Source organism: Aethalodelphis obliquidens, unplaced genomic scaffold (assembly GCF_003676395.1).
Source record: "Aethalodelphis obliquidens isolate GAN/ISIS:26980383/991018 unplaced genomic scaffold, ASM367639v1 scaffold34, whole genome shotgun sequence".
NCBI lineage: Eukaryota > Metazoa > Chordata > Mammalia > Artiodactyla > Delphinidae > Aethalodelphis > Aethalodelphis obliquidens.
This window is the reverse complement of record NW_020837978.1, coordinates 11,684,781-11,701,850: the sequence shown is the minus strand read 5'-3', so window position 1 is coordinate 11,701,850 and position 17,070 is coordinate 11,684,781. Positions and strand designations below refer to the sequence as shown.

Genomic DNA, 17,070 nt, shown 5'->3' with positions numbered 1-17,070 from the left:
TTCATCTTTGTTACATGGAACATGACAGAATGGAAGAGAGGAAATTATATACTCAAGCACCACCCACTGAATTAAAACAAAACAAAAAACAAACAAACAAAAAAACCCCACAGGGGCTTCCCCAGTGGCGCAGTGGTTGAGAGTCCGCCTGGCAATGCAGGGGACGCGGGTTCGTGCCCCGGTCCGGGAAGATCCCACATGCCGTAGAGCGGCTGGGCCTGCAAGCCATGGCCACTGAGCCAGCACGTCTGGAGCCTGTGCTCCGCAACAGGAGAGGCCCCCAACAGTGAGAGGCCCGCGTACCGCAAAAAAAAAAAAAAAAAAAACAAAAAAAACCACAGAATTAGTGAGTGCCTCCCTCCTTCTTCTACTTTCCGAAATTGCTTTAGGTCTACTACTTTATGTAGTCAAACCATGAAAGTGAGTTTCACAGCTACCGCTGGAAACTATAATATCACCACTTACTCCTCAAGTGTGAAAGAATTTCACGTACTTCCCCTAAAACTCAAGCAAACTTTGCATTCAATTCTATGATACATATGCATTAAGTTAAAATTAGGTAAACGCTAAGTTAAACTGAAGCTCCAGGACAAATGCCAAACACTGAGGTATTACATAGCTGCAAAAACAACCCAATGGCTAGTTGTCTCCATGATCTCCCTGGAGGGCTGAAAAGAAGGGCTGGCAGGAATTCTGATGCCCAGATCAGCAAGGTCAGCAGCACGGAGCTTAATACTCTGAAGCTATTTAAAAGGTCCTCTCGGGTAAATCTAAAAGCAGCATACGTCAGAATGAATGACTATGAGTCAAAGACACCAAAGCTATTCCCCAATAATTAACTACTTTGTCTTTTCATCTAAATTCACCACCGCCTTTTCCTGGTCTAGCTAGCTCATAGTCTCTCCTGACTACTATGCCAAGATCAACGTGCATTAGTCTAAACAATCTGATCTTAACCAGACCCTGCTTCTGTCAGAGATAACGGAAGGGCCACATTAACTCACAGAACATCTGCTAACTGCTGAGGGCACAGCGACAGGGTATCGTGCTGCCCTTCCCTCTCGCTGACAGCACCACACACACACACACACACACACACACACACACACACACACATATACACAACACACGCGTGCGCGACAGGTCTCTTTGATGTACAACAGCCCAGTTTTACATGGAGAGATGATCATACTCTCCAACACACATCCAACTCTTCGATGTAATCTCAACCCAGCTTCGGGGGAGCGTTTTAAATATGATATTCACCATCTTTGCATTCCACCAGCAATGATTATGCCCACCAAAACCGTAAGACTGATCTGGCTGCATCTAAGGAGAACTTAATGAAACCCGTCCTTTGAAGTTCAGTGGGAAAATCCAAAAAAAAAATCAGAAAACCAAATTTGAAAAGCATGGACAACAGCATTTCTTCAGTCCTAACTAGGAAGGCATCACTGAAGCAGTTATTCACAACAATCCTCATTATTTTACTTGCCTAGACTCAGTTAACATATCTTAGAACACAGGCATAAATAAACCTAAAATCAAAGCATCTAAATAATGAGTAATTTAGTACTAGTACTAAATGCCTAAGTAATGGGTAAATAAGGATACAAAGTAAATACTGGGACAAAAAAAGGCCACATTACATAATATGTTCATTTTGAAGTAGAAGAGTTTATTTGAATAATCCTATGAAAAACACTTTGTCGGTAAAAACCATCTATAATTTTAAACAACTATGAAACTTCACAGGGCATCTCCATGAATTTAAGAGTTATGTAGAGAATGAGACTCATCAAAAGACTTCTTAAAAGTGTCTTTTTGGGGGCTTCCCTGGTGGCGCAGTGGTTGAGAGTCCGCCTGCCGATGCAGGGGACGCGGGTTCGTGCCCCGGTCCACATGCCGCGGAGCGGCTGGGACCGTGAGCCATGGCCGCTGAGCCTGTGCGTCCGGAGCCTGTGCTCTGCAACGGGAGAGGCCACAACAGTGAGGGGAGAGGCCACAACAGTGAGAGGCCCGCGTACCACAAAAAAAAAAAAAAAAAAAAAGTATCTTTTTGGACCAAGTAATTCATTCCTTTTTATCCTAAGGAGATAATTATGAAGATGCGCTAAACTCTGAGGATGTTCATTACTTTATCCCAAAGCCAGGTATTAATAAATTCTAACTGGCAACACAGAAAAGTGGCTGAGCTGGGCTGGCTGAAGATCTGGCTGTCAGACCACCCGGAGCTTGTGTGCACTCTGCCCCAGGTTCCCACATCCACACCCACCCTCTGGGTCAAGGAGGCACAGTTAAGGAAAGGGGAGGTAGGGGAGAGCCCAGCGCACAAAGCCTGGGAGAGGGGTGATTCCACTCCCCTGCACTGTAGAACACTATATAGCCGGTTACAAAGAAATATGCAGAAAATTATTTCCAATAGAAGACTTGTAAGTCTTCCGTGCAATATGCTTTGGGGACTGTTTCTGTTTTGTTTCTTTGTGTTTCAGCATACTAAATGAAAAAGAAAGAAAAACTGATAAACACAAAATGTTAATAATTATCAGAGCGGTACAAATGTTGCTACTTTTTTTTTTTAGCATCCAGAGTTTCTAAATGTTCTAAAATGAAAATAAAATACTGTGTGATATAAAAAGCTAATTTAAATAAATCTCACACAAAATAGGGTATCCAACTGTTAGCAAATCACACTCTTTCTTTTTCTGGAATTCCTAACTTCAGACATTCTCAGTACTGCACACCCTCCTGATAATATTTAATTACATAATTGCATTTGTTGAAAACATTTATTGACTATCTATCAGCAAAGGTACAATGAGGAGACTGTGATTCTGCCCATGCCTGGGCGCTGTTCCAAACCCAGCCTTTCATCAATGTGATTTCTCATCTCCATTTACTAAAGAATAATGACTAATCCAGCAAGCTAGTGGTAAAATTAACTGGCACCCCTTCAATAATTCCTAGAATACAGTATTACCCGAAGAAGATACTTTATATATAAACATAAACTCTTCTAAACACAAAAATAGAAAGTCCAGTCAATGAGGTGTGGTAAGTCTTATGAGCACTGTTTATATAATAAATGTGATGGGCCCAGGAAGAATAGGCGTTTCTGGCAAATGTCTATGTGAGGTTTGAGGCTGGGGCCTGCCCCAGACTGTGACCACTTCCCTATGTGTTGTAGAGAAACTAAAAGCCCATCTGCTTAAGGAAGACTTTGTAAATTTTATATCCACTGTTTCAAAGAAAAACCTTAACTATATTTTTTAAAGAGTTTTTTAATTTTCCCCACTCAAAATGTGGATGAGTTGGAAAGAACATATGGAAGGAAGAATTCTTCATGTAAATAATAGGTACATAGAGCAAGAGAAAAGAAATGGGCTAGGGAGAGGGTACTAATCCTGCTGGAATATTTCACACTTTTCCATTGAATAGGAAACATCTCAAAATTACACAGAAGAGACCATCAAGAACTTTTACAGAACAATGAAAATAACACTTCTAACATCACACAGGCAGGAAGAATAGCGGGGTATAGAAGACTTCCTTTTGCAAACAGTCTCCTCTGTTTCACTTTTTTTTTCTTTTAAAGAGATAGAGGTCATCGGGTGTATGTGAAGCAAACACTTGCACTGCAAGCCTGCTCAAGGTGACCAGGACTTTGACAGTTTAAATTATCACAGAGAGACAGACACGTCCCAACAACGGCACGGAAGCAGACTTCAGTTAACATCCCACAGGTGACTTCAGGATTACACAGTCACAAGATCACCTGAGATCTGGGAGTGTTACCTAAAACTATCTGACACTGACACTCACAGGAAACATATTTCTGACTTGGAAGGAACTAAGAAGGACTGGAATAAAGATCATGGCATCAACACCATAAATCTACCTTCCCCATCACGGCTGGAATTGTAATAGACGTACAGGACACCACCAAGCCTTATGAATGGAAGTCTAGATAAATCAGACGTTTCCTACATACACATGAATTCAACAGCTCTCCAATACTCATCCACTAAAATGACCATTCAAAGCATGCTGGGGGGAGGAGACCTTACAGCCTAGGGGTTAGCACACCCTACACAAGGAAATAAAACTCTAGCACCAGACTGAGTGGTCCTAACTACTCCCATTTAGTAGGTAAATTACACGCCCAACTAGTGAAAAGCAAAGTATCAAAAGTTCCATTCATGTCACACAAGTCACATAGTCAGAATCAGGCTCAGGAACCGGCCCATGATTTTATCTGCTGTGACCTCACTGGTCATCAGCTTCCTTCCTCTGTAAAGTAAGAACTACAGGAGAAGGCACAGGCAAAGAGGAAAGGACATGCCGGGCACTTTACAGGCGTGCAAAATTTGTTAGTTAGATTGTTAGACTGTTAACAACTTCATAGCCATGGCTTCAGAACACAGCATCTGCATTAAGAGAGAAAACCCTGTAATCTGGAATGCATATAAGAGGGGTGATTAGAAGTAACAAATTGATTTTTACACGTGGCCAACTGAACCACACTCAATAAAAATCAGTTAACCCTTGCCTGGCAAAAGAAATTTGGTTAAGTCCACTGCTGGTTCCCAATCCTGACTGCATGTCACAACCTAGAGAGCATGATAGGATACAGGATCCTAGTTATGTGTTAAAAATGCATAAACCATGCACCTAAAATTTTAACTTCACTTTTTTTAAACCGTAACCCTGTATTTTACTAGTGAACCAATGCTGAAACTAAACACAGAAGAGGGTGTGTTTTTAATAAGCTCCAGAGAGCAGTTTTCAACATTTGGGAAATAGTACAACATTCTTTCCCCAGGCAAAAACGGTTCCCTTACAAAAGCCTTAGTATCTATCATTGTCTACAGGAATTTACAAATGTTGCTTTAAATGTATGCGTAAAAGGTATACACTACAGCTCTAACTAAATGTTGGCAATTATTAAATTCTGAGGCTTACAGAAATAGTTCATTCCAAAACAGGAAAAAGCCAAAATGTTTCAGATTCCTATTTTTTTTAGCAAGATACTGAAATTTTAGAAATAGCATCATAAAACACACAAGTAGAGAAGTTAGACTTGACATACTCTCCCCTCCCCACCCCCCACCCAGAGGTAGTCTACTCCCTTTTTTAGAGTTTCAGGGATAGAAGCCCAGCCACGTTGATGGTGTCCTCCAGGACAATGAAGGGGCCATGCTTGGGACAAGCGCATCCACGGACAGGAGGAGCCCGTTTCTCACTGCTGCTCACCAGGAAACAGAGGGCAGTCAAAGAGGAACGACTGCGGCATGGAGAAGAGACTGCGGATAGAGAACTGGGGGCCCTCCAAGGACAGGGGACACCATGAGACAAGAGATGCTCAGGGACACCTCAACATCAAGGGGTGAGTAGAGAAAGAGGAACTGCAGCTAGAGATGGTCAGAGACAGGAAGAGAACAAAGGAAGAAGAAAATGGTGTCCCAGATGCAAAGACAGGGGAGAGAACTTGCAGGAAGAACAAACATGTCCAGTGCTGTAATAGGTGACACTATAGATCAGAGAGAGGCCTGTCCTAAGACATCTGGATTCAAAGCAGACCTCTGCCTTGTAAAGCAAGGTGACCCTGACGTCTCTGACGCTGCCGCGTAGAAAACGAGGGATGCAGACAGAGTACTCCCTGGGGCCCCCTCTGGTTGTCCAGAGCTAAGATGTACTGACTTTCAATTACCATTTACAAACTCAAGAGAGAATGAAAGGTTGGTGACTGGTTACTAGTCTGCATCAGGGAGAAATTAAATATACTACACTGGTTTAATACCATTAACTTTTGAAAACTAAACCAATGAAAATAAATTAATAGCAGCCCTTGTGAGCCTAGGTGGTGTGTATGCTATTATTCAGCCCTTGTGAGCCTGCTCCAAGGTGTCGTATGCTATTATGTGCCAGTTCTTGAACTGGCAGTAGGAGTCCATTTTTCACAGGAACTAGAATTTTCCCAGTCCCACATTAGCCCTTATTTCACTGTTACTTCATGCAGAGTTTCAAAAAGGTCTTCTACTTCTACAGTTCTACACTATCCCAAGTATTTCAGAATTAAGAATCTAAGAAAGAGACATACAGAACACGATATAATGTCTACCTGATGCTCAACTGGTAAAAATAGCCAATACCTGCTTGATCCATCTGGTAGTCAATGGGCTCCAAATGCTGGTTGAAGGAGGGACAAAGAAACAAGCACTCTGTCGCATGAGCCTGCAGAAACTGCTGTGGACTTAAGTCAAGCCAAGCCCAGACCACACCGGCCAAATTAAGAGGGGGTCAGAAAATCAGTGGCTGTGAAAATAGAACAGGAAAACTCTATTCCCTTCAATGTATATAAAACGGTCCCTACATTTCAAGTATGTATCCATATAAAAAGCATCTTCATATAAACAGAATTATCAGGACGCACTCTCTTTAGATCTGAGTTACTCCAAGGTAACTCAAGTGTGGCTCACATTCCCCTGGGTAACAAGAGCCATCACCTCCGAGGAACCCCTGCGACTTACAAGGTCAAATTTTCTTCCATTATGCAGCACACTGACAATGCCTCTTAAGAGACGTGATCTGTTAATATATGATTTGTTGTAATTAAGCAACACAGTTTAATGTCATCAAGAGGCTTTAATTAGAGGAGGCTGCCATGTCTTCACACTGTCAGATCAATTCCTGTTTGCACATCCGTACAGACTTACACACATTCCGAGAAACACCTCTGCTTGCACCAAGCAAGGCTTCCTTTGGGGCTATGGACTTCCCACTGTAAAACGTTGTAGTACTTTAAAGGTCTGCCCATTTAATGGGTTTTGTGTGTTCCTCCATACCGAAAACCATACTTTCAAAAACCAAAAACAAACAAAAAAGTTCCTCTCTTCTCCAGAATGTCCTGCATGATAACAGATTCCTCTGGTACTTGATCAAACTCTGTGTTACCACCTCAGTGGTATATGCTTCCCTTGACCCAAGATTCCCCAGTCATTTGTACACTATGGCACCAACTCTGAATCTCATTTCTGTTGACATGTAACTCAACTTCGTTTCCTTTCTTTTTCACCTGCACATTCCTGAACAAATCTGGATGCTAAGCTAGCTATAACACTTTCTCTTAATACCAAAACACATTCAGAGGGATGTGAGAAAAAAGGGGCATCCAATATATCCCTATTTTCATGACAGTAGGGGATGGAATTATTGGTAAATCATCTACCATATAAGGGACCTGTATCCAGAATATATAAAGAATTCTTACAACTCAACAACAAAAATACAAAACAACCCAATCCAAAAATGGGCACAGGAATACACATTTCTCCAATAAAGGTGTAAAAAAGGGGCTTCCCTGGTGGCGCAGTGGTTGAGAGTCCGCCTGCCGATGCAGGGGACACGGGTTCGTGCCCTGGTCCGGGAGGATCCCACATGCCGCGGAGCGGCTGGGCCCGTGAGCCATGGCCGCTGAGCCTGCGCGTCTGGAGCCTGTGCTCCGCAACAAGAGAGGCCGCAACAGTGAGAGGCCCGCGTACCGCAAAAACAAAAAAAAAAGATGTACAAAAGACATAAGTAGTTACCATGACCAATCAATTCCACTGCCAACTAAAAAAACTGAAAACCTCTGTCCAGACAAAATCCTGTATACAAAAGTTCATAGCAGCACTATTTATAATGGCCAATAAATGAAAACAACCAAATGTCATTTATGGATAAATAAAATATGGTTTATTCATACAATGAAATATTATTTGCAATAAGAACGAATTCTGGAAAATCAATAGTGGTGATGGCTGCCCAGCAAGGTGAATATTGTCAATGCCACTGAATTATATTCCTAAAAATGGCTAAAATGGGAAATTCTGTTATGTATATTTTATCACAATTTTTAAAAATTAAAAGGGGGGAGGCATAGGGAATATAGCCAATATTTATAATAACTGTAAATGGGGTATAACTTTTTAAAAATTATGAATTGTACACTTGTACAGGTGTACAACTTGTACACCTGTAATACTGTACACCTATAACTTGCAGGTTTCAACAACTACATTTCAATAAAAATAATAATAATAAAGGGGGGGGTGAAGTACTGATTCGTGGTACAGCATGGATGAACCTCAAAAACATGATGATGGGTGAATAAAAGGCCAGGCACGAAAGGCCACATAGTGTACAATTCCATTTTTATGAAATGTCCAGAACAGTCATATCCATCGCACCAGAGAGGACATGAATGACTGGTGGGGCCTGGGGGAGAGAGGGAATGGGCAGTGACTGCTAGTGGGTGTGAGGTCTACCTTTCAGGGGTGACAAAAATGTTCTGAAATTAGATAGTGTTGATAGTTGCATAACTCTGTGAATATACTAAAATCCACAGAATTTTATGCTTTAAAAGGGTACATTTTATGGTACATGGATTATATCTCAATAAAGCTGTTACTTAAAAAAAATGAAGGGCTTCCCTGGTGGCGCAGTGGTTGAGACTCCGCCTGCCGATGCAGGGGACACGGGTTCGTGCCCCGGTCCGGGAAGATCCCACATGCCGCGGAGCGGCTGGGCCCGTGAGCCATGGCCGCTGAGCCTGCGCATCCGGGGGAGAGGCCACAGCAGTGAGAGGCCCGCATACCGCAAAAAAAAAAAAAAAGGATAGTGGGAAGAAGCTTAGGAAACATGTGCATGTGTGTACGTGTGTATGTGTGTTAAAATACAAGAACATATGTCTATTTCCCCAGTTTGGATTTGTTTGTCTTTCAGGGCAAATCCACACGAAGAATTGTTCTGTTTCCCAACTCTGCAGGGGCTAAAGAGTGAAAATCTCCAGTCTTACCACAACTCAGAAGGCCTACCAGGCAGGCAAGAGACCAAGTCATCCAACAAATCTATAACATCTTGGTCTTTTCTCCTGGAGCTGAAGTTCAGGTGTGGTCACTACAACAACATATTCCTTTAGAAGTACTGGGAGGTTATGTGTACTTCAGAAGAGGGGGTTTCAATGTTGCTCCTTCCAGATAATAAAACTGTTTCTCCACGGTGCTACTGCAAAAAACCGCCCATTTAATTAAATGAAAATAAAGATTTGGATTTAACTTTAAGGTCTCTTACATTAACACTATTACACAATGTATTTTGATTCATTAATAAAAGAACTGTGTGACAAGTTTGAGTTCCAATTACTACTCAGGTGTATCTTAAAAATTAAACTCATGAGGCAAATCGGCAATTTGTTTTTCTCAAATAACCACTTAACCCCATCCTGTAAAATATCAGTAAGTTATCAGCGAAGTAATTTCGCATGAATATTGTCATCCTTCTTGGCAGGCCTTTTTTTCCTAGGCCGTTTTAATCCTCCCACTTTCTTCCTCCTTCTACACACTGATGAATGGCTAAGTTAGAGCTACTGGTTTTTCGTTTGGCAGTAGTTCTTTTTACCAGCCTTTCCAAATTTCTTAGGCCATGACCCAACGCTGGCTCTTATGCCAGAACATACATTTGTAGCGGGTTACCTTAGCAAGTATGCTCCCAAGTCGCAGGGTGGTTCATAAACTCTTGCTCAAATGGACAACTTTAAATACTTTTGCAGAAGCTTTTTCTGCTTTCCTCTCCCTATATTAGACTATACATTTGTCGTGCTTTTTAAATGGGGAGTGGGGAGGACAGAACCACTACTGACTTCTCAAGACAATGAATATGTACGTTTCATTACCTATTATAATGAATATGTAAGTTGCATATGTAAGCACTTATCAGACTATCTTAAGAAACAATTACTTAATTACAACAACAAAAAGTATTTCACAGAACTCTGAATTAAGTCACCTTCTAAAAACACTGAAGCTTTGAAGTATTCAGCCCTCCCAAGCAGGAAAGGGCAGAATTTTTTAAAGCTTTTAAGAGATCTTTTGATGTCACTTTCCTAGTATTAAACACTACCTCTTTGCAATACTTGCATCTTTTGGCTGATTCATCAAAAACAGTGACTGAATGGAGACGCTTCTGACTACACTATTTCCATTATTCATGCTGTGGAGTGTTCAAAATGTGTTTTGAGTATTTTCTTATTATACCAATTTTTGAAATGTACACCATATCCCTTTAATAACACCATGCACTAATCTAAGACTGCCAACCTAAGCCATTTATAATCATATTTCTGTTGGAAGAAAAATGTACTTAATTAACATTATTGGAGATTAAAACAAAAAAGAGAGAGAGAGAGAAAGAAAAAAAGAAAACCCACATACTGACACCACATTTCCTCTGGTAATTTTAAGTCGTGACCACTGTGTTGTATCAAGCGCTGGCCACACAAGTGGATCAACTTAACCATTCTGGTGCTGGCGCAGGATGTGGATGCGGCGGTATTAATGAGAGCGTGAGCTTATAGTGTAACCTCGCCAGACCAAATAACCTCCTGGCCACACAAGTAGAAAATAATTAAAACAAGCACGATTCCAATTTAGCTTTGTAACCAGATGGTGAATGAAAAAGCAGACAAAGACTCATTTTGTGAATAACCTGGGGAACAGCTCCTACAGTTTCTTTTAAAGTTACAGTCTGACTCATGAAATTTAAAAAAAAAAAAAAGGCGGCCTGAGGGACAAAGGTTCTTACCAGAATTCACTCCCAGAGTAGATACATGTCATTTTCTCTAGGTCATGGCTAAAGAAATCACAACGTATTCCTTAAATGAATGCCAAGTTTAATTACAGCAAAACCCAAAAAAACACTCGGGAAAAGTTAAGTAGAAGACAAGATGCTGCTAAACATCTATTTCACCGAGATGTACATCAACAACTATACAAAGTAAATGTTTCGAATCATCAGGACTACAAAATGACACAAGCCTACACCAATATTCTACAAAAAAAATTTTTCCCAAAAAAATAAACAACATTTACAGCCTAGCACTAGACTCATGTTCTTTATTTTCCTCCCCCAAGAAGAATAAAGGTATTTCATGGGTAAGAGAAAGAAGGAAACATCTTAAAATAAGACCCAGTAACTTTGCTAACACTGCACAACAACTCTAGAAACAGGAAGACAAATCTAAATGAGCTGCCTGACCTTCGCAAGGTACACAGAGCGTAAGTGGTTTAGCCTATATATTAAAGATGGAAACTCTCAACCATGAAAGGGAGATGCTAGTTAATCTGGGCACACCCCCAAATGAGGATGGAACAGTAAAAGAGGCCATCATACAGTCCAGTATGTTCCGCCAACACACACACACACACACACACACCCTTCCCCTGGGGGACTGTGAGCCTGCCATGAGTGAAGAGGCAGAACCCTAAGGAGTTCACTTCAACACATCACCTCCCTCGTGCTCAAACCTTTGTTAGATCAAGGCAGGTTGTCAACTCAACCTCTACACCCTGCAGACCTGGAAGCAACTGACTTCTCCAGGCCCATCCATCCCCAATTCCACCCACACCCAGGATCACTCGGAACCACACCACACGCCCTTCAATCCCCTCCCCCAGGATCACTCGGAACCACAGAGCAGAAGAACCCCAGGCCAGAGTCCCAAGGGATGGTAAGAGGAAGATAAAGAAGGGAACTGCAGGGCTAAGGGGGGATCCCAAAATAATGCAAAGGACACTTCTTTCCGCCTCATTAAATTCAAGCACCAATACACGGATTTGCTTCTCTGGGTTCCTAAATTGTTTCTGACCTAGTTTGCTTCCTTGAGTCAATGGATTTACAGTGGGTGTACAGATACTTCTTTGGTCCCAAGGGAAAGATGAGAACCTAGCAAAAATCCCATTTTGAGGACATCACATTTGGAGGCCTGCAATCACTTCTCCGGCTTTCCCTGCTGGCTTCTTGTACACCGGCCGTGTGTGTGTGCCCAGCCCATCGTCACTGGGCTACGGCCTCCAAGCTACAGATCTAATGGATGAGTCTCCACACTCTACACACCTGACAAGTAACCATCCTACAACAGCAGCAACCCCATCCCATAAAACCCACGCTGCTATCGCTCTGAAATGGGGGACGGGATGTCTTGACAATATGAATCTCCTGCTTCGAGGTCACAGGGCACACAGTCTCATTATGGCTGTACGTTGTGTTCTCACAGTCCTGGCTCTGGGGTAATGTTAATATTACGCTGGGCAACTTGGATGAACAGTCTCATGTTTCGAATCCCTCTTCTGTAAAAACGGGAGTAAGCCTTCAATGGATTTTACCCATTTTCTAAGCACCGTACATATATAATCATTTAATCCTTTCATCAGCACCAAATAATGAGTTCAGAACACTGCAAAGTTCGTGTACCTTTTTGTGAGGACCTACAAGGACCCACATCATATGGAAAGGCCCTCCATGGGGAGTTGCAGGAGGGCTGACCCTTACACCTCACACCTCCTGGAATTTTCCCGGCATGAACTCTCTCACTCAGGGTGAGTCTTTTATTCTGCCAACATTTACTGAACAGCCAGGCCTGTGGTAAATAAATATTCACCAGCAATCTGCTAACAGGATGGATCAACAGGGGCCAGGGCAGCACCGAGGGGGAAAGGCACCTCTGAAAACAAACAATTAAGAGCCTGTGTGACTTGCGTTGTGACAGAAATGAGAACGAGTTAACACCAGTATGGAAGATACATCTAATTGGCGGAAGGGAGAAGGCTTCACAAAGGAAATGACACCGAATCTTGGAAGGGTAAGAATGTAAAAATAAAGAGGTTAGAAGGCCTCTTTTAGGCCCTGTTCATCTCTAAGTGTATATAAAAAAAAAAAAAAAAACCTGCCCTAGAACCAAATTTCTACCATCCAGCCGGGGCTGCTTCTCCAAGATCCTCCCAGAGGCCTCATGGGTGCTGGGCCCTCTCTCCCTCCCAGTCCTCTTTTCTCCTCCCCAGCCCAGCCTCCCAAGCACCGCAGGTCAACCTGCATCAGAATGGAAGGGACCGTGCTGAACTCAGCCTTGCTCACACTTGCACCCACCTAAGACTCCAGGTGCCGATCCCACCCTCAAGGTGGGCAACCAGGATTTCACAGTCCGCTCTCTCAATCACACTACACACCCATCTGTGTCGGCACTCACAGACCCCGGGAGATAAGGATCTTGCATTAGTTTCCAGATGCCGACAGAACGCTACACATACCGTAGATCTGCACCCCCGAAAAAGTGCAGCTGAGGGACTGAAATGTGAAAAGGCACAGAGAAGGGAGTGGAGACTGGTCAGAAGGGAAAATGAGATGTGAAAAAGCCCAAGGCCAGGTCTCTCCTCAAAGCAAAACCCCATCCACGGCGTTTCAGATCTCTCCCAAAAGCTGCTGGCAAGTGAGGCCACACACAACTGTGACCCTGAGGACAAAGGACCCTGTCCCGCAACAAATTACAAACTACAGGGGCGAGGGCTGGGGTATTAGATTAGTAATAAACTTATTTTTTAATCAACCAATCTCAGTGCACAGACCTTATTTTAAACCAACCTTTTTTTTAAAAAAAAGGAGACAGTGTAGAGGAAATCTGAATACTGACAAGTTATTTTATATTAAAAACTATTATTTATGTTATCAGTATCCTGGGCATGTCTTCTGTAAACAGAATCCTCATCTTTTAAGTTTAATAATAGAATGTTTACACATTAAATGATATGTTTGAAATTTGCTTTTACTACAATCCAAGGGGTAGAAGTAGACATTATAAATGAAACAGAACTGACTACACATTGGATACTGCTGGAGCCAGGAAATGGGTATGTGGTAGTGTATTAGACGGTTTTCAGTACTTCTGCATAGGTTGGCAATTTCCTATAATAAAATGTTTCTTAAAGGGGGACGGTGGGACTTCCCTGGTGGTGCAGTGGTTAAGAATCCGCCTGCCAGTGCAGGGATCACGGGTTCGATCCCTGGTCCGGGAAGATCCCACATGCCACGGAGCAAAACTAACCCCATGCGCCACAACTACCGAGCCTGCCCTCTAGAGCCCACAAGCCACAACTGCTGAGCCTGTGTGCCGCAACTTCTGAAGCCCGCATGCCTAGAGCCCGTGCTCCGCAACGAGGAGCCACCACAATGAGAAGCCCGCGCAACGCAACGAAGAGTAGCCCCCGCTCGCTGCAACTAGAGAAAGCCCGCACGCAGCAACAAAGACCCAACGCAACCAAAAATAAATAAATATAAATTTGTTTAAAAGGGTGGGGGGAGGGGAAGGTGTTTGCTCCTCTAGAAAAAAAAGGTTTTAAACCACACAGCCTTTAAGTAGAGCAGCAAAAGTCTCACCCTGTTGTGTCTCAGGATCTCTTGGAACTCTGAAAAGTTACTGAGGACCTAGAGAGCTGTTGACTACATGGGATGTAGATATTTAGATACTGATAGACAGATACTCAAATTAAGACTGAGAAAAAATTTTAACATACATTAATTCACTTAGAAAATAAAACCACTACACATTAACATAAATAACATCCTGATGAAAGTTATATTTTCCAAAATAAAAAAATTTACTGAAAAATGTGGCACTGTCTTCCACTTTGGCAAACCTCATTAATGTCTGGTGTAACAGAAGTCACCTGGATGCTCATAACAGAATTCAATCCGATGCGTTCGTTCTCTCACACCATGTAGTGTCTAGAAAGCCCCGCTGCACATTTGCAGACGAGAGTGAAGCAGGAAAGCAATGCCATGGTATTACTCTAATAATACTTTTTACCTTGCGAATTCCCCAAAAAGGAACTCTGAGAACCCCAGGGATCCCTGTGTGACACTGAGAACCACTGAGATGGAGGGGAAAGTCTGTGGGAAAAAGCAGAACTTCCCCTTACGACCAAGCCCAGCAAAGACCCTCTAATCCTCTTTACTGTGAAGTGAAACGAGGCACAGAGTTGACAGAAAAGAACACTGTGTCCCCCTAAACCCCTCCCACACACAGCACTGTTACGAGGAAGGGCCTCCGTGTAGCAGGGACTGGGAGAAAGTGGCTTAAACACATACATAAATCAAGGCAAGCGGTGAATAGCCAAGATACACTGTGCTCTAGACTGTTGATCCCTAATAGGAAATCAACACACCGGCTCTCCTGACAAGCGTTCTTTCAAATTAAATCAGGAAAAACCGGACAGATCTAAGTACATCACCAATAGTAATGAACATAAGACTAAGTTTCATGAAACGTGTTTCAACTGTATGCGTGTATGCACAGACACTGGGTCTCATTCAAACTTTCTTAGCACAGATAAAAGTCAAAGTTTACAAGAACACTGTGCTCAGGTACAAGGTATAGGTTCTAAAGTCTTCATAAAAAAAGGATAGGAAGGAAAACAGCCTTTCAAGAGGAAGCAAGAGAAGGTAGGAGGGCCTGTGGAGAAAACAGGAACAAAGCCGACTTCTCAGGGGACGAAACAGGGCGAAGGGACCAGAGGGACAGAACCCAGAGAAGACCAGCTGTGGAGGAAACCCCACAACTCCCCCTGGAAGCATCTAGCTTATGGAGCTATGCACTCAAAAACTACAGATAGGTTTACACAAATAGACCTGTGAGATATCTGTTCAAGGACTGAAAACGGGAAGCCTGACAGTCAATAGTGAGGGAAAAAAAAAGAAAGATTAAGTCAGCTGTTGGAAAAAGAAGATGAAAGCTGGGCCATGCCCGGTACAAGCGATCTCCGCGACACACAAGCTCCTCTCCTTACAGACTTCCCACTTAGGATTTCAGTGTAAAACACAGATACCCAACCAGCACCAGCCAGCAGCAGCCGTCTCAACCTTTGGGAATGGAACCCAACACACTCAGGGGCCTTTTGGGATTAAGTGAAAAAAGCAAGTTTCAAAATTGTGCTAGGAGGAAGATGAAATTATACACACATACAAATACAGAGAAAAACTTGGAAAGGATTTCCTCTAGAGAGAGAGAGAGACTGGACATGGTGGAGAATTTATAACTTTATTCCCTTCTGTGCCGTTGAAATGCTTTGTCAAAGGGCATGGGTTACTCTGCCAAAGAGCACAGAGTTTTAAAACAAAAACAAAAGGAGACTCATTTTAAAAAGAAAATCACCTTTGACCCATACTTTGCACCAAAAAAAACTTAACTCCAAAAGTGGTCAGAGCCCAAATGTATTGATTAAAAAAAATATTATTGAAGTCCTAGAGGAAACACAGGAGATAATCCTTGCCATGAGATTTCTCAGGATACAAAAAGGAGGAACTGATAATTTGAGCTTCATTCAAATAATCACAGTTCTGTTCCACTGGTGAAAATGAATGTTAAGAAATGTCATGGCCTGAGTTGTGACCCCTCCCCGCCCGCCGGACCCAAAGTACCTCAGAATATGACTGACATTTGGAGACAGTGTTTAAAGAGGTGACTGAGTTAAAATGAGGTCATGAGGGTGTGGCCTTCTCCACTATGACTGGTGTCCTTATAAGAAGATGAAGTCTGGACGTGTACGGAGGAAAGAGGATGTGAACATATGGGGAGAAGGTGACCAGAAACCGAGGAGGAAGGCCTCAGAAGACAAACCAGGTCTTCAATTTCTGACCTCCATAAATGTGAGAAAATTTTTAGTATTTAAGCTACCCAGTCTGTGGTACATTGTAACAGCAGCCCTAAGCAAACTAATACAGAAAAAGAACATATGTACAAAACACATATCTAATAACAGATTCGTATCCACAGCATATTTTAAAAAAAACTCTCAATACTTGATAATAAGAAAACCCAATTTTAAATGGGCAAATACACACATGAAAAGATGCTCAACATCTATCAGTCACCAGGGAAATGCAAATTAAAACCCACGGTGAGATTCTGCTACACACCTATTAAAATGGCTAGAATTGAAAAGCTGACAACACCAAATACAAATGAACCCTCCAGGGCAAAACTGAACCCTCATACACTGCTTGTGGAATGCAAAAAGAGTACAGTCACTCTGGAAAAGATTGGCATTTTCTTAAAAAGTTAAAACATACACTAGCAATAAATAGCTAGCAATAAATACTATAACCTCACAAAAACACACGTGTGTGTATCAGCTCCATTCAAAATTGCCAAAAAATGCAAACAGCCAAATGTCCGCGAACGTCCATGATGAAGACACAAACTGG

General features: G+C 42.3%; 1 protein-coding gene across 7 annotated transcripts in view; it reads right to left on the bottom strand.

Annotated features, from left to right (window-relative positions):
- JARID2 (jumonji and AT-rich interaction domain containing 2) overlaps positions 1-17,070 on the bottom strand; it is a 243,175-nt gene that overhangs the window by 154,861 nt on the left and 71,244 nt on the right. For 2 of the 7 annotated variants that reach the window (XM_027128411.1, XM_027128413.1), the window contains exon 2: positions 8,837-9,045. The exons of 4 other annotated variants lie outside the window; for them this stretch is intronic. Coding sequence is in view for 1 of the 3 variants with exons in the window: in XM_027128407.1 (XP_026984208.1) it covers positions 6,153-6,230 (78 nt within the window). In the remaining 2 variants the exon portion in view is untranslated. Of the gene's footprint in view, positions 1-6,152; positions 6,316-8,836; positions 9,046-17,070 lie in introns of all 7 variants that reach the window. One more of the 7 variants, XM_027128407.1, reaches the window with a different exon arrangement.